The 26,860-nt window shown below is 43.8% G+C and overlaps 1 protein-coding gene across 4 annotated transcripts in view; it reads right to left on the bottom strand.

The window, feature by feature from the left end:
• SCFD2 (sec1 family domain containing 2) overlaps positions 1 to 26,860 on the bottom strand; it is a 404,012-nt gene that overhangs the window by 107,230 nt on the left and 269,922 nt on the right. The window contains exon 6 of one of the 4 annotated variants that reach the window (XM_047855420.1): positions 18,337 to 18,640. The exons of the other annotated variants lie outside the window; for them this stretch is intronic. Within the exon in view, the coding sequence (XP_047711376.1) occupies positions 18,519 to 18,640 (122 nt within the window). The 3' untranslated portion in view covers positions 18,337 to 18,518. Of the gene's footprint in view, positions 1 to 18,336; positions 18,641 to 26,860 lie in introns of those variants that run through there. 4 annotated transcript variants of the gene reach the window in all.

Below are 26,860 nucleotides of genomic sequence, written 5' to 3'. Positions count from 1 at the left end.
CTAATAAACACATTCTGGGCATCATAACCCCTTCCAACTGTCCCTGAGTCATAGGGGCTGGAGAAAAGATGTCCAGAAGACAAATCCTCATCTGGGCCAAAAAGTACCTTACCCTCTTCTGTAAATCCAACCATGATTATGCTTCCTACAGTTTCCCTCTGAAATTTAATTTGAATGGAAACTTGAATTAACAATAAAGGAATAATAATCAGGAATTGATTTCTAAAGAATTGAATGACTGGGGTGCCCGGGTGGCTCAGTCAGTTGAGCACCTGACTCTCTCCCTCCCTTTCTCTCTACCTCTCCCCCATGCTTGTGCACACTCTCTCTCTCAAAAATAAATAAAAATAAACTTAAACAAATGTTTTAAATAAATAATTGAATTATTATTACTTTTAAGAACATTAGATGACCGTTCCATGTTGACAAGAATGTTGGCAAGCAAAATCCATGGGGACTGGCTAAGTTGACAAGGACTACATAGAGTTAGCATCTCAGTCACCTGTGCCCTAAGACTCTGTTTACACTGTTTTGAATCCCTTATTTCAGAGAATGAAGGAAAATTCAGTCCATTACTAATATGAATTTCCACAGTTTCAAAATTGCTAGATTACGGATTAACTCATTTGTATTCTATTTAATAATTCTCATTAGGTTGCAGGATAGTTCCATTCTCCCTGCCAAAGGCACAGCATTAATAAAAGGGCTGGGTCGGGGGAGGTAGCACCAATCTGAAGGAATTGTGGGAGGTCTGTTCATGAGATGGGGCCATTATTTTTCTTTGCATTGGTTTCTACCTTGACGAAGTATTTGTAAAAACAAATAGGACAAAGACTTATATTTCATGTTCAACATAGCTGACTTCATACACAGATATGTCTCGCGGTCACATTTTCGTCTCTGGATCCTGGAAGCAGGGGAACATCATGTTTTCATGTGGAAGAGGCGATTTCCCCCACTAACCAACCCCCCCCCCCCCACCAGCCCCATGTACTGTAACATTTGTGCTCTGTTCCTATTCAAAGGGAAGGTGGGAAGCCTCAGGGTAAACTCTGGGTGCCTTATGGAAGCCCTTCATGAGCTTCCCCTTGGTTACACACTCAGCTTTACCACTCACTTCTCTCTAACCCACATTCAAATTGTGGCCAGCTCTGAACTTTCTCCCCTCAGAGGGTCTTTGCTATGCTATTTCCACTACCCAGAACATTCTTTTCTTTATCCTCTACATCTGGCTAACTCCTACTTACCCGCTGAGTTCAGTTCTTTTTTAAGTTTATTTTTATTTTATTTTGAGAGAGAGACAGAGAGTAAGCAGGGGAGGGGCACAGAGAGAGGGAGATATAAAGAATCCAAAAAGCAGGTTCTTTGCTGTCAGTGCAGCGCTTGATCTGGGGATCAAACGCACGAACTGTGAGATCATCGCCTGAGCCAAAGTCGAGTCAGACACTTAACCGATGGAGCCATCCAGGCAACCGCCCCCGCCCCCACCCTGCCCCTGGTCAAGTTCAGTTTTGATGTCACTTCTTCCAGGAAGCCTTCCATGGACCCCAGGTCTCATTAAGTTCTGAATATAGCTGAGCCCACTGGAAAGCTCTTAACCAGAGTTTGCACCAACTGTTCCCACAGACATTGTGCTCAACAAGTACACTGTTAACTAATAGTGTGCCACCTAACACCACTGGGCACTGATTTTGACTCACTCTGTGGCCCCAAGAGGTGCCAGGGCTGTGTGGGGAAACCACACACCTTCTCTTGAGAGGAGAACTGACGTTCTGAAGTGCATGGAAGCCAACAGAAAGTAGAAAGGGTTTTTATTTTTTAAAGGTTGGCAAACTCAGAGGCCAGGGAAATTCAAGAGCCTTCTTTTCTCTCTGCAAAGCAAGTCACGCTTTGTGTAATAATCTGGTTGAGAGTAGCTAGCTGGTTTCCATGTTTTTGTTTGTTCCCCTCATTCCAGGTGTGAGGCTAGAGTCCCCTCATCTCTCATACACGGCTCTCATCTGTGTGAAGCCTATGCTGCAGGCCTTTGGCAGAAATCTTATGGTGGCCCTGGCATGTGGATAATAAAGAGGAACACTAAAGTTATACTCCAGGAGTTTTTGCCTCTACACCTCTCACACATATTGCAAAAGAAAAATCTATTTTACAAAAGGCACCAGAAATACAAATGAGTCCTCTTGATTTGTTTTATTGCCATCTAACACTGGAAGAGTCTCTGTGTCATGTTCTGGTCCATTTGACCTTCGTCACTCTGCTTCTATAATTCTTGAGTCAACTAAGCTTTTCTGGAATCACCTGAAAGGCCACCTGCTGATGGTCAGCATGACTCAGTCAAGTCACCGAAGATAGTCTAGAAGGGTGTTGGAGATGAATTCCTCAATGCCCTCTCTGGTCCCTGCTGGGCTGTTCCCTCACAGCAGTCCCTGAACTTCCAGAACACTACATACCCTCCTTTGACCAGCGTGTCACAAATGGTCTGTTTACCTGTGTGTTCCACACAAGGGACTGCATTTTTCAAATCTCTGCCCTTCTTTCAGCATCAAAACCCCAGCACAGTGCTTGAGGCACAGCACAGCCTCCGTGAATGCTGGGGAGGTGGGGCCTCCGAATGCAAGTGCTTTCACGGGGTGCCCCCTGTGAACCCCGTGTGAGGACAGCACAGGGTGGGAAAGGCCAGAGGAGGTCCATACCTGCAAGCCTTATAAGTAGTCAGGTGATAAATACTCGAGTTCTACCAGGGGTCACAACAAGATTTTGCCTCCACTATTTACACAAAATTGAAAGATTTCATATACAAATAGGGATTTCCATCTTCTTCTAAGAAGTCAGATCTTGTTATCATTGGGCGCAATTCTAGCTTGGCAACGATCAGCTGGAGCCGGGCAGCAGTCACCCCTTTGAGATGGGATACAGTCCCCAACCACCCACCTTTTGTGTTCATACTACCTGTGCGGTCTCTGAGGCATCTGAGTGTGCCCTTTTCTACTAGAGGACAGGTTAGGGGCCCAGCTGGATTGTGGACAGAGGGGCCGGGAGAACTGAAAGCCGAAACCTGAGTTCCGAAGTTCCCAGGTATAATACCGAGCATCACAACACCTAGAATTCTGGCCTATCTTCCAGGCCAACCTGGTCCTGGCCTCCTGCATCCTTTGAGCAGCATTGGTAGAATGATGCCAGCAGAGAGAAGGAAGGGTCCCCTCAAGGGAATGGCAGCTAGTTATTATAGGACTGTTTTACTAACATAGTATATTAACATAGTAACTACTCAACATAACTTTGTTGAATGATAAATATCTCCTTGCGCTATAATAGATAAAATATGCACATTGCATCACATTCTTGACTTTCTTACATTGGATAGATGCTTTTACATTGAGGCAATATCTCTAATATTTAATAAAAATCACACACAGGGTAAAAGAGAAGAATTCGAGGTCCTATTCCAGAAGAGGTAATGCTTCTCTTTGGAGATGTGTGGCTGAGGCACTAAAAGCCAAAGTGGACAAATTCTAAAAAGAAAGGCCTTTTACCAAGGCCCTGAGAATCCAATCAGGCCCTTCCTCTTATTTAAGCCTTCAGCAGCTCTATACTCTATACTGCTTCCAGAATAAAGCCCTTGATTTGACATATAAGGCCTTTTGTGAGCCACACCTCCTGTCACACACACACACACACACACACACACACACACACACACACGAAAACCACACCACTACTTAGCAACTTGCACTAAGGCACACCCTAGTGCACTCAGGCACACCCTAAATGTGCCATGTGTTCCAACACCCTGTCTGCCTGGAAAACTCAGTCACCAAGACTCCACCCCCCCGGAGAGAACATCACTGACTTCGAGGGCAGGGCTTTAGGGTGCTTTGTTGATCTCTTGTTCTGGCCTTTGAGCCCCTGTGGACAGGGCCGTGCTCTCATCTTAAACACCACATCGCTCAGCACCCTGCTTTAGGCCATACAGGGAATGTCATACGTATTTATTGCATGAATAAACTTTGTTGTTTTTAAAAAAAAAATTTTTGGTGCTGGGAGAACTGGACAGCAACATGCAGAAGGTTGAAACTAGACCACTTTCTCACACCATTCACAAAAATAAACTCAAAATGGATAAAGGACCTAAATGTGAGACAGGAAACCATCAAAACCTTAGAGGAGAAAGCAGGAAAAGACCTCTCTGACCTCAGCCGTAGCAATCTCTTACTCGACACATCCCCAAAGGCAAGGGAATTAAAAGCAAAAGTGAATTACTGGGACCTTATGAAGATAAAAAGCTTCTGCACAGCCAAGGAAACAACCAACAAAACTAAAAGGCAACCAACGGAATGGGAAAAGATATTCGCAAATGACATATCGGACAAAGGGCTAGTATCCAAAATCTATAAAGAGCTCACCAAACTCCACACCCGAAAAACAAATAACCCAGTGAAGAAATGGGCAGAAAACATGAATAGACACTTCTCTAAAGAAGACATCCGGATGGCCAACAGGCACATGAAAAGATGTTCAGCGTCGCTCCTTATCAGGGAAATACAAATCAAAACCACACTCAGGTATCACCTCACGCCAGTCAGAGTGGCCAAAATGAACAAATCCGGAGACTATAGATGCTGGAGAGGATGTGGAGAAACGGGAACCCTCTTGCACTGTTGGTGGGAATGCAAATTGGTGCAGCCGCTCTGGAAAGCAGTGTGGAGGTTCCTCAGAAAATTAAAAATAGACCTACCCTATGACCCAGCAATAGCACTGCTAGGAATTTATCCAAGGGATACAGGAGCGCTGATGCATAGGGCCACGTGTACCCCAATGTTCATAGCAGCACTCTCAACAATAGCCAAATTATGGAAAGAGCCTAAATGTCCATCAACTGATGAATGGATCAAGAAATTGTGGTTTATATACACAATGGAATATTACGTGGCAATGAGAAAAAATGAAATATGGCCTTTTGTAGCAACGTGGATGGAACTGGAGAGTGTGATGCTAAGTGAAATAAGCCATACAGAGAAAGACAGATACCATATGGTTTCACTCTTATGTGGATCCTGAGAAACTTCACAGGAACCCATGGGGGAGGGGAAGGAAAAAAAAAAAAAAAAGAGGTTAGAATGGGAGAGAGCCAAAGCATAAGAGACTTAAAAACTGAGAACAAACTGAGGGTTGATGGGGGGTGGGAGGGAGGAGAGGGTGGGTGATGGGTATTGAGGAGGGCACCTTTTGGGATGAGCACTGGGTGTTGTATGGAAACCAATTTGTCAATAAATTTCATAAAAAAAAAAAAAACAAAAAAACAAACAAAAAAAAAAATAAAAAAAAAATAAAAAAAAAATTTTTTTTAATATTTATTTATTTTTGAGAGACAGAGACAGAGTGTGAGCGAGGGAGGGGCAGAGAGAGAAAGGGAGACACAGAATCCCAAACAGGCTCCAGGCTCTGAGCTGTCAGCACAGAGCCTGATGCGGGGCTTGAACTCACGAACTGTGTGATCGTGACCTGAACTAAAGTCGGACACTTAACTGACTGAGCCACCCAGGCACCCCTGTATGAATACACTTTGCAAAGTCATTAAGGTTCTAAAAAGGGGAAAGGGAAACATGAAAATAATTCTCCATCCCAAGATGAAGGTAACCCATCTCTTTACTTCCTGTGCCTGCAAATGGACTGTAACTCCTAAGCTGCCTTTCAATGCGAACACAGAAGTTGTCCAATAACCTAGTCTGTGTCAGTTATAAATATTTTTTAAAGAAACATCTGCAGGTGATCTACACTACAATTGCACATTCGGAGTAACTACAGTATAGTGTCACAAAGATATGCCATACGAGAGATTATATAGTGCACAGCTACACTCCCTGCCTCCTCAGTTGACAGATGAGGAAACTGAAGCCTAAAGAGCTTTCCTAGTGCACACAGCTAATTGATGGCAGAACTGAGACTAGAACTGAGCCTGTCCAGCATTCATCTGAAAGGGTCTAGAATTCTTCATTAAATCTTGGATGTTGCCGTAAATGCTATGACATTGGCTGCCTTCACTGTAAAATAAAAAAAAAAAAACCAAAAACCAAAAAAAAAAACAACAAACAAACCGCAAAACACTAGCATTTTTGTTACTCCTCAAATATAATCTTGCAAGATAGTAATCAAAACTAACTGCAGTTGTGTGGTATGGTGTGGCCTCCTCAAGGACTAAGTTTGCTGAAGGGCTGTTTGGTGTTCATGCTGTTTTGGGGGGGGGGGGAGGGACAACATGGTAGCCGTGGAGAGCCATAGATAAGCTCCCTCGAGGGGCTGTCCTACAGTGATCATTTATGTGAGTCAATTGTTGCCCGTTCTACCAGGACAGCAAAGACAGTGCACAGTGGAATAGAAATTAACCCTAATTACCTACTTTCCAGCCTTTTACTGACTGGTTTTCCATTGTTTCATTCCTCTTTCTCTGTTTGTTTGGCTTAATTATATGGTTTGCTTGATTTGCAGTGGAGAAACAAGAAGAAGACTTGACTTTTATTTACTTGTGAATAGGGTTTCCACTATGCTGCACTCAGACGAGGCTTACCTTTATTATAATAATTAAACCAGTTTTCCAGATGAAGGGTAAACTATTTAGCTTATTATCTTAGTAATTTAATCTTTTAATAGTGGAAAATGTACATAGGAGAATCCAAAAGGGTGAAGTGTAATTAAAACTCGAGCACCCCAAATTGGCTTTACATTCATACTAGTGATATGTTAAGGAATGTGTGTATGTAGGTATGTCCTTAGAGGGCAGAGAGAGCTAACAGTTTCTGAACCCCAAGCGTTGTGCTAGGTACTTGCAGACAACATCTCACTTAATCTTCACAGCAAATTTACGAGAAATGCATTGTTACCGCCATTTTACGGATGAGGAAACCGAAGGTCTAAGAGTGTTATAAGTGGCCCAAGTTCACACAGGCAGTCCGTCGTACAGCTAATTTTTGAATCTAAGGGGTCTAACTCTGAAGTCAGCGCTCTTTCTGCCATAGGCTGTTGCGGTCAATGGGACCGCTGAATGATCGGCCGACCAGTCTGGCTGCCAGGAAGGGAAGGAGAGGAAGAGGAAGGCCAGAACGCTGTGGTCCCACAAAGGCAGCTTCTGAGCAGGGAGAGGCCCCCAGGGAGGCCGTGCTATCACCTTCCTCCTTTCTCTCCATAAAGGTTTAATTGGTATGTGGCTGGGGGTCCAAGTCGCAGGGAGCCAAAGGTGAGGACAGGCCAGAAGAGTCAGATTTGCCTGCTGGCTTAGAAGGTCTGGAGGGGATACGACAGCGAGGCACCAACACCGCTTGTCAGACAGAGCAGCACACGGTTACGCCGTTTTCTCCTGTTAACAGCAATAACCACTACGGTGACTAGTATTCCCATCATTGCCACCCTTCCATTGTTTCAGCATCTGGTTCAAATGAATTTACATTTCTTTTTTTTTTTTAATGTCTTTATTTATTTTTGAGAGACAGACAGAGAGAGAGAGAGAGAGAGAGAGAGAGAACAAGAGTGAGCACATGAGCAGGGGAGGGACAGAGAGAGGGGGAGACACAGAATCTGAAGCAGGCATCAGGCTCTGAGCTGTCAGCACAGAGCCCGACGTGGGGCTCAAACTTGTGAAGTGTGAGATCATGACCTGAGCTGAAGTCGGACGCTCAACCGACTGAGCCACCTAAGCGCCCCTATACTTACATTTCTTGAGCACCTCCAGTGGCCTTGATACGGTTCTAGACCATAGGTTTAAGGGTACAGGCAACGAAAAGACAATCCCTGCCTTCTGGACTTCAAGATCTGTAGACAAATGGGTCCCTACTATATCTTGAGCTCTGTGAGGACAGAGACCTTATCTCTTTCCCTCTCTCCGCCCATTCCCCTCTCCCTTCCCTCCTTCCTTAATACCAAATGCCAGGCACTATTTTGGGTGCTGGGAGCACAGTGGTAAACAGAAGGGCTTTGTTTTTACGGGGCTATGATCTTGAGCCACGTTGTCCAGTAGAGTAGTCGCTAGTCACACCTAACTATTTCGATGTGAATTTAAATGAACAATGGGGCGCCTGGGTGGCGCAGTCGGTTGAGTGTCCGACTTCGGCCAGGTCACGATCTCGCGGTCCGTGGGTTCGAGCCCCGCGTCGGGCTCTGGGCTGATGGCTCGGAGCCTGGAGCCTGTTTCCGATTCTGTGTCTCCCTCTCTCTCTGCCCCTCCCCCGTTCATGCTCTGTCTCTCTCTGTCCCAAAAATAAATAAACGTTGAAAAAAAAAATAAATGAACAAGATCACACATTTGGTTGCTCAGTTGTACTAGCCACACAGCAGGTGCTCAATAGCCCCATGTGCCTAGTGACTACCACAGCGGATAGTGCAGATACAGAACACTTCCATCACCACTGAAAGTTCTATCAGATAACACTGTTCTCAAATCCCATTTGTAGTTAGATCTTAAGGATCTAGCACCGTGCCTGGCATATAATAGGTACCACTAAGTAGTCGTGAAATGTCAAAGTCGTTCAATAAGCACAGCGATGAAGGCACGAGCCAGTAGAGAAAGAGCAGAGAGGAGGAATTATATTACACAGTAGGATGGGGTCAAGGAACACCTTCCCCGAGGAGAGAGGAATCAGTGACAGGATTTGAAAGACATTAAAGGTTCTGATATATGTTTGGTCAACGAAGGCAGCTTGCTACAGTTCTAATGGGAGAGTGGCAGAGCATTCCTTTCAAAGTCAAATGCCAACTTTAATGCTAGCACCGGTCAGCTGCTTCTTGGACGGGGAAGGCTGAAACGTGGGGGCGAGAGAGGGGGCACAAAAACAGCCTTCAAACTCCTGATGAATTCTCATTAGGAGGAAGTAAACAGAATGCATGCCCTCTTTATTTTAGGAAGTAAACATTTTGCAGTAAAGGCCTGAAATAGTCCTCGTTCGTAACTATTACCATGCTCTTCAAAATGAGTGTTCTGTGAAGCCTCCCTTTTAATCAGCAAATATGCTAGTCAGAGCCTTCTATAAAAAGAAGCAGTACTTAGGTGTCCATCCCTTAGCCACGAAAGGAAACTGAATAACAACATACACACGGTATGTGGTCAGTGATGGAGACCTCTGGGGTCTGGTTCGGGCTCGCTCTGGTCTGGGGCTGGCCAATCCAGTGGGGATCTCAGCTCCTTGAGAACCAGAAGATTGGAGAGTGTGGAAAGAGACGTAAACAAGGGCTGTGCGGAGGCCAGGTCAGGCCGACTTCAATTACCAACGTCTGCTTACAGGGAAGCATCAGGGCAAACCTGGTTACATCTTACTTAAAGGTGACTTGGTGGCTGGTCAGGGCCCCACTGTCACTGTCATCCAAGCAAGCCCCACAACTAACACTTAAGATAGCTCTTATTACATGCCAGACACTGTTGAATTCGCTGAATTCTTATAGCACCCCTACAAGACGGGTACCATGATGATTCCTTTTGACAGATGAAGGAGCTAAGGCACAAGGAGGGGTATATAACTCGCCCAAGGTCACACAACTAACTAGTAAGTGGTAGAGCTGGCAGTGAGCACTGGTCTTATGCCAAGTGTGGTTGGAGGCAGAAGGGCCATGGAGGGGGCAGGAGGTGGGAAGGTTCAACCCTAGCTTAAACTTTTGGGGGCATCACAGAAACTTCTCAAGGTGACCTTCCTGACACCCTGACACAGCCCTGGAAGTGAGAAGGGTGGAGAGTCAGGAACACTGCTCACTGTTGGGCACATTTTCAGGGTTTAAGTATCTTTTTTTTTTTTTCCTGAAAGCTCCCTGCTCTTGGGAGATGGGGATTTCTACTCTTAACTTTTGCTATGACTCCCCTCCCCAAATCCATAGAGGCCGATGCAAGAGACGTTGAAGAGATCTTCAAATTCTGTACTTTTCCATGAAACCCCAAGGGGAGGGAACAAGCGTGACCCACCACAGTGGACCTCTGCTGATGGGAAAGTCCCTGGCTTGCCTGCCCAAGGTCAGGCACCTGACCCTGCTCGGCAAGTACTAAGAGCCCCAAGTCTTGGCCAACTCTGGGCCCCCAACCACCAACAGTTTCTTGCTCGTGAGGAAGGGTTTGTGAGGCCCCCTCTCCTCGGGCATTACACCAAAGAGACATCTGCAAACTCAGCACGTATGTCCATTATACCATGATAAATGCACCAGCCCCCTGTCTTAGGAAAGATGACTTATTTTCTTAAATTGGCATCCATTTCTTGAGATCCTTTGGTCCCATAAGGACAGGTGAAACTGTAATAACAGGATAATGAGAAAACTTGTGATCAGAGACCCCCAGAGCAGCACACTGAAAAAGATAAGATATGCTCTTAACACGACCGAAGCAACTTCGTAGCTGTGTTTTATAGCAACATCCAAACTCCACTGAAACCTTCCAGATCTTGTGTGCATTCACAAACGTAAAAAGCATCACCCTGCCCGGGGTCTTCTGCTGCACACTCACAGTGGCACCTGCCTTTGAGCAGGTACTTCTGTACGTCACACATCCACCATTTGCTCCAGGAGGAAAGAGGAAGGGAGAGGGGCCCAGAGGTCTGTGTGCTTCTGAGAAAGCCTTTCCCTTCCCCCATACCCACCTCTCCTTCAGCGCGTACAGTCTCGCCACAACACTCTGCCTTGGAGAGCATCAGGACAAGGCCAACATGCCCTGCACTCCTTTTCACACCTGTCACCCAAGGTCACTCCTGATCACTCCTGCTCTCAAGATGGCTCTGCACATCCCTTCTCGGCCTCCAGTTCCCCCTGCCCAATTTCCAAATCTCTGTGCCTTCTGGAACTCATGTCCATCGGCACTAAGATCCCCTATGTTCTCAACTTCTTCGAAACCTCCCTTTACCTTCTTGCTCTCCCCTCCCCAACAGCTCTCGCAAGTAGTGGCCATCTTCTCTGCCACAAACTTCAAGCCACTGGGGCCGGAGGTGAAGCTGATATTCTTTAGTCAGTAGTAGTAGCAATATTGACATCAGCAGCTATGTTGTAGGAATATGAGAGATTTAACTTGTTAGGCTTTATAGGCAAACTGTTTTAAGGGATTAAACCCAATCCAAGTGCAAGGATGCCCGCCGTGTCCTTGCTGAATCACCTTGCTTAGCTAACGTGGTGAACTTGAGCACATTGTTTCCTCCAAACTCACAGATTTTCTTTTTTTAATCAGGTATGACCTAGTCCGTGCTAGGTGTTATGAGAAGCCTGAAATACTGATGCTACCCTCCTCAAACCTTATCTACCTGGGGAAACCGGAGTTTGTGTGGGATAAAGACTCAGGGCATGTGAGTGGTTTCCAAAAGGCCACACACACAAATCACTCTCGTGCAGATGCCTGGAAAGAGCATGAAGGCAGGACCAGGATGGGTGGAGACTCTGAAAAGCTGGAGAGCACCCCCATAGCTGAACAGGGCAGCTCCCACTTACCTCTGACCCAGTGTTGCAATGGCCTACGGGTCCTAATAGTCAGACAGTCCATTTTCTCAAGAGATATTAGAAATGCACATTGTAAAGTGGAATCTGAATTTTAAATAAGTGATAATTCAAAACATTTAAAGACACTTTGAGAGGTGGCTTAGTGTAGTGTTAAGAGCATGGATTCTGGAGCTAAACTGCCTAGGTTCAAATCCTAGTTCCAGAACTCACTATGGGTTCTGGGCACACTAGTGAACTTTTCTGTGTCAGCATCTGCACTTATAAAATGGAGATAATAATAGTCCCCACCTCCTAACTCTGTAACCTGTTTGAGATGTCTGGAAGCACTCTATACAAGTTTGATAACTGGTCAACAGTAGCCAGCCTTCTTGCACACCCATGAAGCATCAGCTGTAAGCATAAAGAACATCAGTCTTAGGGCATTTAAGTCCGCATACAAAAGAGCATTTTTAGGTGCTTATAAATAGGACAGAAGATAAGAGCCAGGACATCACAAGAAGAGATTCATGCGGAATGGAGAGGCTTCTTGAGGGTGAACCTGAGCTGGGCTCTACTGAACATTGGCTGGACAGCAAAAAGAGAAGGTTAAAGAAAAGTGGGGATTTCAGTCAGAATCTCTGCAGGAAACAGATGCCACACTCCAACTGGGACATGTGAGAAGAGTTTAATAAAAGAGCTATTTGCAAAAAGTGGGCAGGGCTTAAGGAAATGAACAAGGAGGTATAGCACTCCAGGGCTAGTAGCCACAGAGGCCATGCCTAGGCCTGAAGAGGAATCGGAGGGAGGCAGCATCCTGAACATGACAAAGGAGCTGGGGGTGGGGGTGGGGGTGGGGGGTGGGGTGGCCTCACAGCAGGTGGGGCGATAAATACCCAAACTTCATTCTCCTAAAATCTCCAGCTGATGCCTCTCCATTAGCTGGTGCCACAGGAGCCACAGGCAAGGGAGCCCACTGAAACAGGCAATACAGGATGACCCTCCCTCCTCCCCCTCTCCTTCCCCATCCCTGCACAAAGCAGAGTGAAGAGTGAGGACAATACCTAGCAAAATGGGAAAGATGAAGTAAAAGAAACAGAAGCCAGGGACGCCTGGGTGGCTCAGTCGGTTAAGCGTCTGACTTTGGCTCAGGACATGATCTCACGGTTTGGGAGTTTGAGCCCCGCATCGGGCTCTGCACTGACAGCTCAGAGCCTGGAGCCTGCTTGGAATTCTGTGTCTCCCTCTCTCTCTGCCCCTCCCCCACTTCTTCTCTGTCTGTCTCTGTCTCTCTCTCAAAAATAAATAAACATTAAAAAAGAAAGTCAGGCTTAAAATGTGTCAGAGAGCAAGAAAGCTATTCAAGCTTTCCTTTTTCAATCTATCACATTCATTTGCTGTCCCTGAAGTCCAATAAATAACAGGAAAGCGTTTTACAATGTTGGAAGGACACTGAGGCTATACACACATGCTCGGTGAGGTGGAGAAGTAAGAGAGAGGAGGAACAGTCGGCCAGAAGCTCAGGGGATGGGGAGGTGCATGTATAAAACATTTTTCAAAATAGCGTAAGGTTTCTAGAGAAAGAAAAAACAGGCACACAAGTCTACAGAAGTGTTGAACTTGAAGACTGAGCCGGGTTTTTGGAGACAAGCTATAGAAAGTAGATGATATTGTCTTAATGGACATGCCCTCAAAATTTAAATAATGGAAAGTGACTGGCCCAAAAGCCCCAGGAAAGTGTTTTCCAATTGTCTATAATTAAAAAAAAAAATCATGCAGAACTATCAGCTCAATTCAGCCAAAGCTTAAATGAGCCACTTTACATACTTTTTCATTTGATGGTGCATATGATGTTCTGATAGAACAATCTGAGCCCTAACACGAAGCCCTGGGTCTCAATAGCAGCACTAAAAAGCACTGTGTGCAGTGCAGTGGCTTTCCTTTGGACTGAGAACCTCACCTCCCAATTACCTTTGATAAACCTGCCTTCGCCCATAAGCAGCTATAAACTCCTCCTTGCAAACTATGACGTTCTTCCTGTGTGGGCTCTAGAAGTAACAAGTTGCACCCTGTCAGGGAGCACTTGCTCTGTCTGGAACTAACTTCTTTCCAAGGACCTCCAAGATCCTGGAGTCCAGTGTTCCCAAAAACATTTCTAAAAGCCCTAATAGGCACTAAATGAACAAAGGGTTCCATGGTCAAAAGAGTTTGGGAAATACTGGTTGAGATTCACATAAGTTAAATAGGTTTTCCTTAAGGAAAAGCTTTTCATATCAAGTGCCAATGGCAAATCTACTGGAGGAAGATACGGTAAGCAGAGATTTTCAAACTTACTTGGTGAAAGAATACCTTCCTTTCAGCGAGCTCTTGCGGGACAGATGTGCTGTTGAACACACTATAGAATGTGGGCTACAAAAGAAGAAACTGGGGTCCAGAGAAGGGGACTGTGCTCCCAACTGATGTGCTCCCTGATTCTAGCAGTACTGAGATTCACTGCTGACCTCATATGCAACCTTCTTTTATAGCCATAAGCCATCTGACCTCTCATCCCTTTTGTTGTCTCCTAATATTGCACAGGTCCTGTCTTGCCATCACCTCTTGCTCCCTTCAGCATCTCAGCTGCCTTTCTCTGAACCTTGCCCAACTGTCTTTCTTGAGGAACAAGGCCAGAAACATCATGCACATTCCAGGTAGGAACACAGGATGGCTCTGTACATGTCTTCAGCCTGCTTTCCTATAACTTGGCCAAGGACCCAACATTCCATTGGTCTTCTGACCTAGAGGAACGGAGTGTTCACTGTAGTGTTCATCGTACTTTCTGGGGCTGCACCATAGCTTGGAGGACACCATCTTCTAAGTCAAGGGCTTATGTTTCACTTCCTGCCCTAGATTAGGCTAGAGATCATCTATCCCACCCCGTATCTTCCACGGTGTCCACCCCCCCAATATGATTCCCCAAAAGTCTTCCATTTGCTTTGCTCAGTTGATATTTTAGAAGTTCCTTCCCTAATTATTATCCTGTTCTTGCCCCAAAGAAAACACATTCACTGATTTCTATAGCTTTGCAGGATCTTGATACTTATTCCTGACAGCTAACTTTAGAATTATTCCAAATTTACAGTTATTTTCTTTAAATGACTTCAAAATATTTTCTACAAACTGTAGCTTAGGTCCTTGCCTGCTTCTTCTAGATACGACAAAGATTTCTATCCAATTAGGAAATCGCCTTTAAAACAAACGATGGCTTTTACACAATAGCAAAAATGCTGGCAATTAAAAGAACAGCCAAACAAACAGGTTTGTGCTTTTAACTGAGTGAGCTATAGAACTGTTGAATCATTATATTTTACACCTGAAACTAATATAACACAGTGTTAATTATACTTGAATTACAAAAATAAAAACAGGTTTGTGCTCTTAGATGCAGACATACTGAGTTCTGCTGAATGTCAAGGCTGAATTGGGCTGAATGTCAAGGCTGAATTGGGGAATCCAGCTGCTTCTTATACTACAGCAATGAGGACAGAACATTCTTGGCAGGGAGCCCTGTGCTTGTGGGCAATTTGTCTTTAAATTAGACTTCCCAGTAGCCGGTATCGTTCTGGGCTCAGAGTAGATGCTCAATAAACATTTTTTAAAGGAACAAATGATTGAATAAAGGAACAAATGAACGAACAAAGAAACATCCTGGAAAAGAAATGTCTTAGGCGTGGTGTTGGTCTCAGCAGCCAAGCCAGTGTCTTTTGCTCTTTTTCCCATTCCTGGAAATCCAGCCCCTTTAACACATCCTTTGTTACTCTAAGGACATTCCTCAGATCCCCACAAAGCAGGAGGTGATCTAGTCAGTCACATCTTTGGATAATGACAATTTTCTATTTCCAAGGAGAATTAAGACTATAAAGCCATTAGTGGCAAACCTTTCAAAATGCCTTTAGCAAACAAAGGTGACATTTCTGTGTACAGAATACCTTTAAAAGGCATTCAATTCAAACACTGTTCTACAGCATCAGATATGTCTAATTTTATACTTCACATTTGGATTCTATTTTGCCCTCTAAAAAAGGCACAAAGATAGCAAAATATTATGTGTGCCAATTCATGGAACAGTTGTTACTATTATGTATCTATTTCTGTGAGGATACTGTTATGGAGCTGTGCTCATAATAGAACCTTCATTCTAAATTTCTGTGCACCTTATGAATTTCACTCCATCTCAGCTCCCCCCCCCCCCCCAAGAAGTCAGTCAGTTTCCTTTAATAATACCAGTAAATGGCTCCAGCCTCCCACAGCTGCAGAGGTTTACCGTCCTGGGAGATTTTCAACGTAACAATTCATGCTTCCAATGAAAACAGTGACAGAGTTGACATGATTTACGGGGGAGAAGGACTGATTAGGGACTAGCACACTACCAAGCAAATATTAAACAACTACAGGGAACTTGTAATATGCAATGCTCTCTCTGTTCATAACAAAAACAAGCCAGGAACAATTTCCTGTGCTACAGTCAAGTGAAATGGAAACTTGTTTTTGAGGTTCCTTGTCGTGTGTTGTACACATTTCAGCAAAGCAACCTTCACCTATAAGAGGCACTGGCTCCTTCAATGACTCCATCCTTTCCATTTCAAATGGAAACCAGCTGCACTTCTCAACTGTAACAAGAGCACCTATGCAGGAGGTCAACGCTGAGCTGGACAACACCTCCCTGTGAAATGCATCAAGTATCTTTATTTCAGTTAAAGTCTATCTGTAGTGAATTGTCAGTGACAACCTGTGGCCTGAAATTCAGTTCCTTGATGCTCTCAGGGCATTATTATTTCTTCCTCCCTGGAGATCTAAATGAGCACATAATATACTATGAATTGGGGGTTGAAATAGACATTGATTCGGAGAGACAGAAAAAGGTTCTGAAAAGACAAATCTGTGGATTTTCCATTAAGAGTAAGTAATTTGGAAAACCAATCTTAGACTCCCCCCCCACCCCACCTTAATGATATAACTCCTCCTGGATGATTTGAAAATACCCCATGCCCCAACTCTCTGCCCGCAAATTTCCAAAAACAACAGTAAAAAAGATCCTGGCAGAAGTCAAAGGGTCAATGGGTCCTAAATAGCTTTCAGGCTCAAGTATGCACCTCCAACAATGAGAAATGTCCAGCCACGTTATAATGAATCACCTCTTGACAAGAGATTCCCAGTCATAAAAATGAACAACTGTGTATTTAGTGCTATGAACTACATAACTTACAAATCTCAATGGGGAAAATTTGAAATTGGGAAAGGCTGGGATATCTTTTTAGTCTAAAATCACACACACACACACACACACACACACACACACACACACACAGGGCAAAGGCAGGGAAGGTAGAAGCAGAAACTGCTCTACAATCCTGGCCACGTAAATTGTCCTCTGTGATGTACTTGATAATTCCAGAAGAACCCAGGGCAATTTGTCAGGACTTCATGGCCACTCTGATGGACTTTTTGATACAATTCTTAAAAACGAGATTCAAAAAAGCATACTGTCTCTCTTTCTCTGTTCCTTTGCTCATGTAGAATAAAATTTGTTCATTTTCATAGCTTTCCAGAAGAGACAAACTAGCGATTTCCTGGTACTGCTCACAAGCCTGTTTCCAGCCAGTCAGCAAAATATCCATCTGCATTTATGGAGTTAATTGATGTCGATTAATTTTGCTCGGATTCTCTCTCCTCCTTCCACCTCCCTATCCCTTTTTTTTTTTTCTTTTTTAAAGAGAGAAAGCTAATGCAAACCATGTTTATGTGCTCAAAGGCACAGAGGAAATTCATTACTCTGAGGAATAGCACACTCCACAAGTGAAATGAAAGTAATCTTATTTATGACAGGAAGGGGCCCTCGCTAGACTGAACCGCACCACACTTGGGCTGTTACACAGAAAAGGAGCTGCAGAGCTCCAGCACCAGTTCCAAATGGCGGCCTCACTGACAACAAACACATTTGCGGTTCTGGGTTTGGAAGCTCTCAGAAGCCCCAGAAAAACAGCCGTCTGAATAGGGACGAGAAAAGGAACCCGTTGAGAATGCACCGTTTTCCCCTCACACCTTTCTAGCACCTTCCTGGCACTCCGTATTACTAAATTGCAAAAAGGTACTTCACCAGGTCATGAGTTGGTGACATTTATCAAGTACTGGCCTGTACCTACAGCTATGCTAGTGTCATGGCCTAATTCTTTTATCCTGAGGATTTTTCACTGTGGATTCATGGGCTCTGTCCCATGTAAATAAATAACGGAACTGTTTAAATGACATGTTTTCACAATAAATGTCCAGTTGTGCCCTTGCAGACAATTCTCCCTTTTCTTCTTGAAAATCTCATCAACAGTAAGTATACTTCTTATTTAACTATTGGGGTTGTTTTTCCCCCCATGTGTTTTGTTTTGTTTTGTTTTCTCATTCATTCAGCCAACAAAAATCGCTTAGTTCTTGTGTACTAGATAGGAGCTACTGGAGGGTTAGTCTCTTCACTTTCTTTCTAAACTACTCTTCAGCACTCTACAAAGTCTTAATAAACATTATGTGGAACTTTGGCAGGAATCAGATGGTTTTATAGTATTTACGGTGTGGCTTCCTAGAACAACTTTTGCTGGAAGGTCCTCTGAGATCATCAGGCCCAACCCCTTGTTTATAGATGAGGAAACAGGCTCAAGGGTAAATCCTTTTTATTTAAAAAAACATACTTTCCAATACTCTAAGCAACTTCCCCTGTTTCCCATTGCAGGGAAGGATATTATTGCTTGGATTCTAGGCAGTGAGGGATTTTATATTCCCCTCATCTATATGAGAAGGGTTTGTCTCTTCTTCCAGCATAAAATCAAAAAGGTCAACTGAAGAGTGCTGGGTCTTCTGAAGTCACATACCGGGATCCAATATACCAGAGCGCTATTGGGAATTCATCGGTTAACTATTTTGATCAATGCACCTTTATTAAGCCTTGTGCCAAGCAGGTGGGAGGCCCTGAGGAAAGCAAGGCGCACACGTTTTCCCACGTGGTTCTGGGTCATGGAGGGGAGGCAGGCAGAGAAATAGGTGAATGTGTTCACGTTACAGAACGGTATAGTTGCTCAGATGCAGGAACACAGGCTCTGTGAGAGAAGGGAGGCTCCTCCAGGATGAAGGGGACGCTTGCTCTGGAGACAGAGTGACAGTGACTCTTCCAGGCAGAAGGAACAACCTTTATAAAACCCTGGGGAAGAAAGTCTCAGAGTTTTTGGAGAGTCAATATTAGTGGTTCACACTGGTGGGGAGGTAAGAAAGGGATTATAGCTAGAGTCTCTGATTTTTACCAGCCACATCTAAAATCCAAGCGTTCCTTCCTTGCCTTGTCCAAGTTCAATGTTTTTAAGTGTGGTATGCAACATTATCTGCCTGGCTATTCGCCCTGTAACCCAAGACACTATTCTCTGTTCAGCTTTTCCATACACAAAGGTGCTTCCATTTACCTTAAAAAGGCCCTGAATTCAATCCATCCAGCATTTATCAAGCACCTCATATGCACTACTCTCTGTACTGTGCTACCTCAGCTCTCACAGGATGTAGTTCGGTTAGAGCATGGATCACACTGCATTTGGGCTCCTCAGCCTTCCTTTGAGGTCCAGGGAGGCCGGGTTCAATCCTACCTACTTCTGTAATCCTAGCACAATGCCAAACACAGAGTAGGAAATCAACAAAAATTTGTGAATGATACGTACGGATTCGGTGGGACCTAGCTCCATTCTCAAAATATAGTTAAGCATACCAAAAAGAAAAAAAAAAAAAAAAAAAGAAAAGGTTTCCTACATAGCATGTTTCAATGCAGATGGTAAGTGGACAACCAAAAAATGGTTAGGGGTCCCTGTTTACCGCAAACTAGCATAACTCAGCATTCCCTGCAATTAGGGCACATGCGCTATTTCTTTCTCTAAGCTTATAGTATCCACTAGAAAATTTTCCTGGTGTACTGGGTGGCAGATGTTTTGAATAAAAAGCAGACATTACAAGCTAATGATTTAGCAAAACAAACCCAAAGCCAGCAATTCGGGAGGGAGAACAGGAACTATGTCAAAACATCCAGCATTATTACAGGGTCTACTATTTGCTACCTCAGTTTTTCATTAAGCAAAACTCACTATGTTTAAGGCAGTTTTCAAAGCGTAAGTACGGAAAAACCCAGTAATAAAGACTAACCGTATACTCAGATGGTCAGGACACAGACCAAGATTATGGATTTTATGGCTCTGATCCACTACAGTTAGTGCTTAAACACCTATCATTCATGCAGGGTTTATTGCAGACCTACTATGTGCCTGGCACTGCACTATGCCCTGGGAATACATAGGTGAGGAATAGGACAGCTCTACCTTGAGGGAATTTACAACCTGGTAAAGGATACAGAGAAGTAAGTTTTAAAAGACTGCAACTAACCCAGCCTTTGCAGGAAGCAGCATGAGAGTGAGGGCGGGCTTCCCAGGAGAAGCTAGGTCTCTCCAGTGAGTGTTGTCAATCAGCAGGCAGTTCAGATAAGACTTTGCAAACTGACCAGCACATGTTTTCCATCACTATTAGCAAAATAACTCGAGTCAGAGCGCTCACGCTGGCTTATCTTCCGAGGTGGTAACGCAGCGCCGTGTGATCTCAGAAGCTTTGTATTCAGACGACTTCATCAAATAATATTCTCATCAAAGTACATTTGCCTTTAAAAACGTATTAAGTTTGGGGGAGGTGGGGAAACGAAGAGCAAAGTGGTAAAGAGTTTGGATTCTTTCATCTTCCTGCTGTAATAACTTGTTCAGGCCACAAAGAGGCACTCTGGGCTAAAGAATGAGGGGGCTTTTCTTTCCCACTCAACATTCCCTTCTCTTCTCCGTGAGGGGTTTTTGAAGAGCAACGGGGGCTTATCTAACACCAGGGGGACCAGCCGCTCTTGTAGAAAGGCAGATGTGTCCTGCACAAAGTACAGATGTGTTTGACTGCGGGGCCAAAATAAATCTTATTTACGCAGGAAAAATTAAATGAAGGCAGAGACTGCTTCTTAAGAGAGGGGGCTTCTATTACTAAAAATAACCATTTTTCCACCCGATCACCTCTGGGGGAGTAAGGGAATAAATAAATAACAGACAAAATTAAAACATTCAACAATAACAACGACAACAACAACCCTCGTAAAAGAAAACAAAGCTCCCAGGATAATGAGAACATTTTTGAAAAGGACACACGGCTGGAAGCATGGAAGCGGTTCTGATATTCTCTTTGCTGCTGGTTTTGGATGATCCTGTTCGAACAGGAATCTTCCTTAACCTCCATCCTGAATCAGTCAATAATCCAGTATCTGTGATATTCCAGTCAGTTGTCATGGAAATCAATTTAATGTCGCAAATTTAGCTTTGCGGTTACCATCCTGGATCACACAGGAGCAGAGAGCAAGAAAATCCTATCTGTCCTGAGCTAACATTTTCATTTCTTAGGGGTTAAGAGGTTAAGAAATATTGGACAAACCGTATACTGTTATAATATGCATCCTTAAGAAATATTCCAATCTTTATGTAGATTTTCAAAACTCCACAGCATTTTTATCTAGCTAAAACTCCTGGGGTCTTTAGCCATGAGTGCGTTTACTAAATTTTCTTTGAACTAGACAACATAAGTGAATTGTGTTGGAAATGAGTAAGAGGTTCTAATTAGAAGATGGTTGAACAAAAACACATACTTGTTACTTTCTGAAACATTTAGTTTTAAATTGGGTCGGTGTGGATTTTTTTTTTTTAAGTATCTTAGGGAACCTGAAAACCGCACATCTTTCCCAAGATGGTATTTCAGGACGTTAAAACATGATCAAAATCGTATCCTCCCTCCTGCATCCGTCCCCATTCTCTTCTAAAAGAGAAAAGAAGCAAAAGTTCTTGCATAATATTCAAGTTTGGGTGGGCACCATTGACTAATTATAACACAATAGGCTATTTTCTGCTTCCTAAAAATAAGAAGAGCAATTATCCAGGGGTACGGGTGGTTATGCAATGGTACCACATGGACCACACTTCACCCGCTGGAAGCAAATGTGGAAAACATTTCAATCACATGTAAAAAAGACCAGGAGAGAGAGGATGAATAAAAACATGCTGTGCAAAATAGCAAAGCAACTCGCCCAAATTCCTGAGGATGATGATGATGCTGTTTACATCTATAGTAAGTGATATATGGGTTTTACAAACCTCGGTCCAATTTTTAAAAAGTATTTGCCCTTTCTTTTATTTTTTAAAGTTAAACCAGTTAGAGTCCATCAGAATAAGGACTTTAAAATACTCAACAATAGTAAGATTAAGTTCTTTTAAAATTAATTTGGGGCGGGGCGCCTGGGTGGCGCAGTCGGTTAAGCGTCCGACTTCAGCCAGGTCACGATCTCTCGGTCAGGGAGTTCGAGCCCCGCGTCGGGCTCTGGGCTGATGGCTCAGAGCCTGGAGCCTGCTTCCGATTCTGTGTCTCCCTCTCTCTCTGCCCCTCCCCCGTTCATGCTCTGTCTCTCTCTGTCCCAAAAATAAATAAACGTTGAAAAAAAAAATTAAAAAAATAAATAAATAAAATAAAATTAATTTGGGGGGGGCACCTGGGTAGCTCAGTCAGTTAAGTGTCTGACTTGATTTTGGCTCAGGTCATGATCATGTGGTTTGTGGGTCTGAGCCCCGGGTTGGGCTCTGCACTGGCAGTGTGGAGCCTGCTTGAGATTTTCTCTCTCTCTCTCTCTCTCTCTCTCTCTCTCTCCCTCTCTTCCCCCTCCCCCACTTGCGTTCTGTCTCTCTCAAAATAAATAACTAATTTGGCGGAAAAAATAAAGAGCAATTTGTTATAATATGAAAAGCCCTGGATTAGGAATCAGGAGACAGGATCTGAGGTCAGCTTCACAACGCATGAGTCCTGTGCCCTTGGCAGGTCGCTTTATTTCACTGGTGGATTTTCTGTAAAATGAAGGGGTTGGACCACAATGACCTCTGAGGCCCTTTCCAGCTCTATCAGTCCAGGATTTTAGTTCTCATAATCAGACTCTTAGAGTTGTAATGTACCATGACTGGCAAAGAGAATCAGCCAAGGCTACAGGTTGAAGACTGGAGAGGCGACTGGCTAGAGGAAAATTTGAAAACAATTTCAAGAAAAAATTTATACAGCTGGTCCTCTACTCAAGTTATTAATCATCATCGTGCTCATGGCCATATCAATTCTTACTCCTCCCACATTTCTCCATTCAGTCTCCCATCCTTCCAGACTTGTAGCTTCAAACCCTCTCCTTTCCTCAACCCTCCAGGGCTTCCTCCCTCAACCTTGCTGCTGGTGGGCGGCCTGACTTCCTCCTTCACTGGGAACCAGAAACCATCAGGGAGGCCCTCCACCAGTTCCCACCTCCCACCTTACAGGCTCTGCACCTGTGCCCACAATACTCTGGCTTCCCTCCTGCTTTGGTGAATAAGCCACCTCTGTTGTCGGCAAAAACGGAAGGCAAATCATATGTCTTCTCTACTCAAAACCCTTGAGACCCTGTTCTCACGCAGAGCCAAAGCCAAAGTCTCTATGAAGGCTGACCAGGTCCTTGCTCTGCACTCGGCCGTCTCTCCTCCTGCCCCCACTTGCTCATTCCCAACCCTCTGGCTGTGGTGCCTGGAATAGACCAAGCAAGCAACGGCTTCGGGACCTTTACATCTGCTGTTTCTCCTACCTGGCAAGTCCTTCCCCTAAATATCAAAAAGGCTCACTGCCTTGCTGTCTTTTGATCTGCTCAAACATCTCCTTTTCAGGGAGGCCTCTCCCGGCCATCCCATTTAAAATGGCATACCCATATATCCCACTCAGTGCCCTCCCTACCCACTTTCCCTGCTCTATTTTTCTCCAAAGCTATAATCAGCATGTGACATACTCTGTGTTTATGGACTTCCCACACCAGACTGTAAGCTCTATGGTGGCAGAGATTTGCTGGCTACATTCATTGTCCTAAGCCCAGGAAGGGTGATAGCCCCAGCCACTCACATTCATTGAATGATTTAACTGATTTATATGACACTGTTAAGCATTTAAAAACTGGTGAAATTGTGATATCATTACAGAATAAACCAAGCCTTAAAAACTTAAATCAACTATTATAAATCTATTGTTCGTAGATTTCTGAACTGGAAAACGATACACGTAGATCATGTACACCTACAGAAAGTTAGACCTAAATCTTACAGTACTCCAACACTGCTCCAAATAACATGAGTTGCAAAATAAGGCAAAATTGCAATGCTCCTGACAAGCATTGCTCCTGACGGCAATAATCCAATGTTCTCACACTTCAGAGGCCAATTTCCTTCTGGTGATTTCTCCCCAATTCATCCTGAGTAGATAGAATCACTCAAGTCAGAGGGATTTATATTCAGTCAATCAATTCTTTGTCAGCAGGAAAACTCCACTGGGCCCATGATGTGCAGGTTTCATGCTTATAATTTCCTTCACTGCTAGGCAGACATTTCTGGGGAAGAGTCCCAGCACACTGACTCTGTAGACCAAACACAGCCCTCCCTCCCAAAGGATGCTTAGGACACATAAATATCACAAAACCCATACCTGCCTGACTTTGCTCATTAAGAACTATGTAATGCGTGCGCTCATGCTGGACACGCCTCAGGTTGTCTGTGTCCATTCTTACTAGCCTTTAGACCAAGGGCAGCCACAATAAGTCTTGTTGTAACAACCTCTTGCACGATGTTCTCAAGATGGCCAGTTGTTAAGGAGAACAGCCAATAAAGCTACGGACGCGATAGTCCAGTGCAATGTTCCGACCCTCGCTTGCTGAGGCAAGAATAATACTCAATGCTGAGATGACTGCAGTCACACAGGCTCTCTGACACCCAGATGATAGGAATAAACTGCAGCAAATTTCCTGGGGTGCAGTGTGACTCATATTCATCGGGAGTCTTAAAAAGAATTGTGGCCTTTGACCTAGTAATTCCATTTCTATGACTTTATCCTAAGGAAGTAATTAAAGATAAGGACAAAGATTTATGCAGAAGGATGTGTTCAAAATCTGGAAACAACTGAAACGTCCAAAAATAGGAAATGCTTAAATAAATAATAGTAGCTCTTAAAATATAATGCAACTATTAAAGGGAAATTTTTGAGAATAGCTTGATGAGAACTCCTGATATCAAGGTTAATTTGCATTTAAGTTTTATTTGTATAGGTAGGTATACATATATTTATATATACACATGCCTATGAATTGAGAGAAATCTACCAAAATATTTACAGCGATTATCTCCGGTGATGGGCTTAAAGTTGATTCAAAAAATTTTTGGCTTCACATAAGAGACTGTTAAAAACTGAGAACAAACTAAGGGTTGATGGGGGGTGGGAGGGAGGGGAGGGTGGGTGATGGGTATTGAGGAGGGCACCTTTTGGGATGAGCACTGGGTGTTGTATGGAAACCAATTCAACAATAAATTTCATATATTGAAAAAAAAATTTTTTTTTCAACGTTTTTTTTTTTTTTTTTTTTTTTTTTGGGACAGAGAGAGACAGAGCATGAACGGGGGAGGGGCAGAGAGAGAGGGAGACACAGAATCGGAAACAGGCTCCAGGCTCCGAGCCATCAGCCCAGAGCCCGACGCGGGGCTCGAACTCACGGACCGCGAGATCGTGACCTGGCTGAAGTCGGACGCTTAACCGACTGCGCCACCCAGGCGCCCCGAAAAAAAATTTTTTTAACAACAAAAAAAGAAATCTTTAAAAAAAAATTTTTTTTGGCTCCATAGTGTACTACCATAAACAGATATGTCTTAATTTTGAAAAAAAAAATACCACTGGACTATCAAGTGACATCATCAGGAGAAGACATAAGGAGTACAAAGCCTGCTTGGATTTAAAGGGGGTGGAGAAACCCCCGCACTTGATAAGCTTATGATCGTATCTCCGTGGCTGAAATTCTCATTCTCTCAGATGTATCACTCTTGTAAAAACTCACCTCCAAACAAGCTTCCAAAGAAACCAAATACAAGTTTATGCAGCTCTGTTGCTCAGCTGCCCACCCCCATCTTCCTGGCAGGTTCTCTGGTGGTCACTCCTTGATTTAATTTAGATTAATACAGTAGGTCTTAACGTGGCTGCCCTGCTTTGGATCGTAAGCAATGCTAATTATTATCATAAAGGACTAGCGACCGGGGAGGTTTAAAGTTCAGGCGAGAGACCGCCGTCTACATTTCTGCTATTTGCCTTACTAAATTACAAGAGTCTGGTGAGTCAATATGAAAGATTCCAAACACAAAGGTCAACGCTGGGCTACTGACCTTCCTGACCCTACCTCAGAGCCAAGAATTGCAATGCCGTTCTCCCTCCCACGCCAAAACCATTAGCAACCAGCTTGTCTTGGTTGATTCTTTTCTTTCACAACTATTTTTGAATAGATAATAGTTTTTCTGATGCCCACACACTAAATTAGCATGCCATTTCATGACTTTCCTTCACTGTAAAGGCCTTTAATGCATTTGTAACAGTACTATCCTTGCTAATGTTGATTCACATTAATTAATTACATGAAATACTCTCTTTCAAATCAGACTACGGTTCCGCTAAACATTCCTATGGTCTAGAGTAGGTGTAAAAAGCCAATTTACACATCTTGCGAATTCACGGGTCACTCACGCAGAACTAAATAACAAACTATTCAGAACTCTGTCCAGTTACTTTTCAGAAATAATTTTCAGAGAGCCTAAAGACACAAAGGGCAGACACAGGGAGAAGTGAGGCAACAGTCAGGACTATTCGTGCTTTTATAGTTCCCTATCCAGTCAGTCACCAAGTTCTAGGAATTCCCGTGCAAATAGCTCCAGTTCCCTGCCACTCTTCTGTGCGAGGGTCTAGGTTCCTACAGAGATAAATTCAGATCTCAGAGGAAGATAGCTGTTCCCCAGAGTACTTTCCTTTCCTTCCTGGGCATAAGTGATGTGTACCACTGCCATGCCTCGCCCACAGAGACCTCCAGATGTGACCATAGTAACCAGGCATTGAAGAACATGGAGCCTGGGTGTCTAGGTCACTATTCAGAGAACCAATCACGGATACTTGTCTTGGCCTTTTGATGAAAAGTTGGTGTGGAGGGTCCTAAGGCCAGGGTAGATGGTCTGGCTTTCGTTTGAGTTGAAATTGTGTCCCAGACATTCTTCCTTCCAGAATTTCTCTTGTAGCCCCATCATCGTCTTTCCCTAAACTCAAACTCTGCATTAACATGATACACTTAAAAAGCGCTTTATTCTCTTAGAAATAATTTCTACCAAGACTAACCTGTGTTTCGCTTAGATGATGAAACCCTCATAATGTTTTCATATTATGCATAATGTTTTCTAATTAAAGCAGAAACCCATTTTAGAGCCAAAAGCATTAACTTATTGGGCCATTTAACTGATAGACCTGT

Source organism: Prionailurus viverrinus, chromosome B1 (genome assembly GCF_022837055.1).
Source record: "Prionailurus viverrinus isolate Anna chromosome B1, UM_Priviv_1.0, whole genome shotgun sequence".
Taxonomy (NCBI): domain Eukaryota; kingdom Metazoa; phylum Chordata; class Mammalia; order Carnivora; family Felidae; genus Prionailurus; species Prionailurus viverrinus.
Note: the sequence above shows the minus strand (reverse complement) of the source record. Positions and strands in the feature narration are given on the sequence as shown.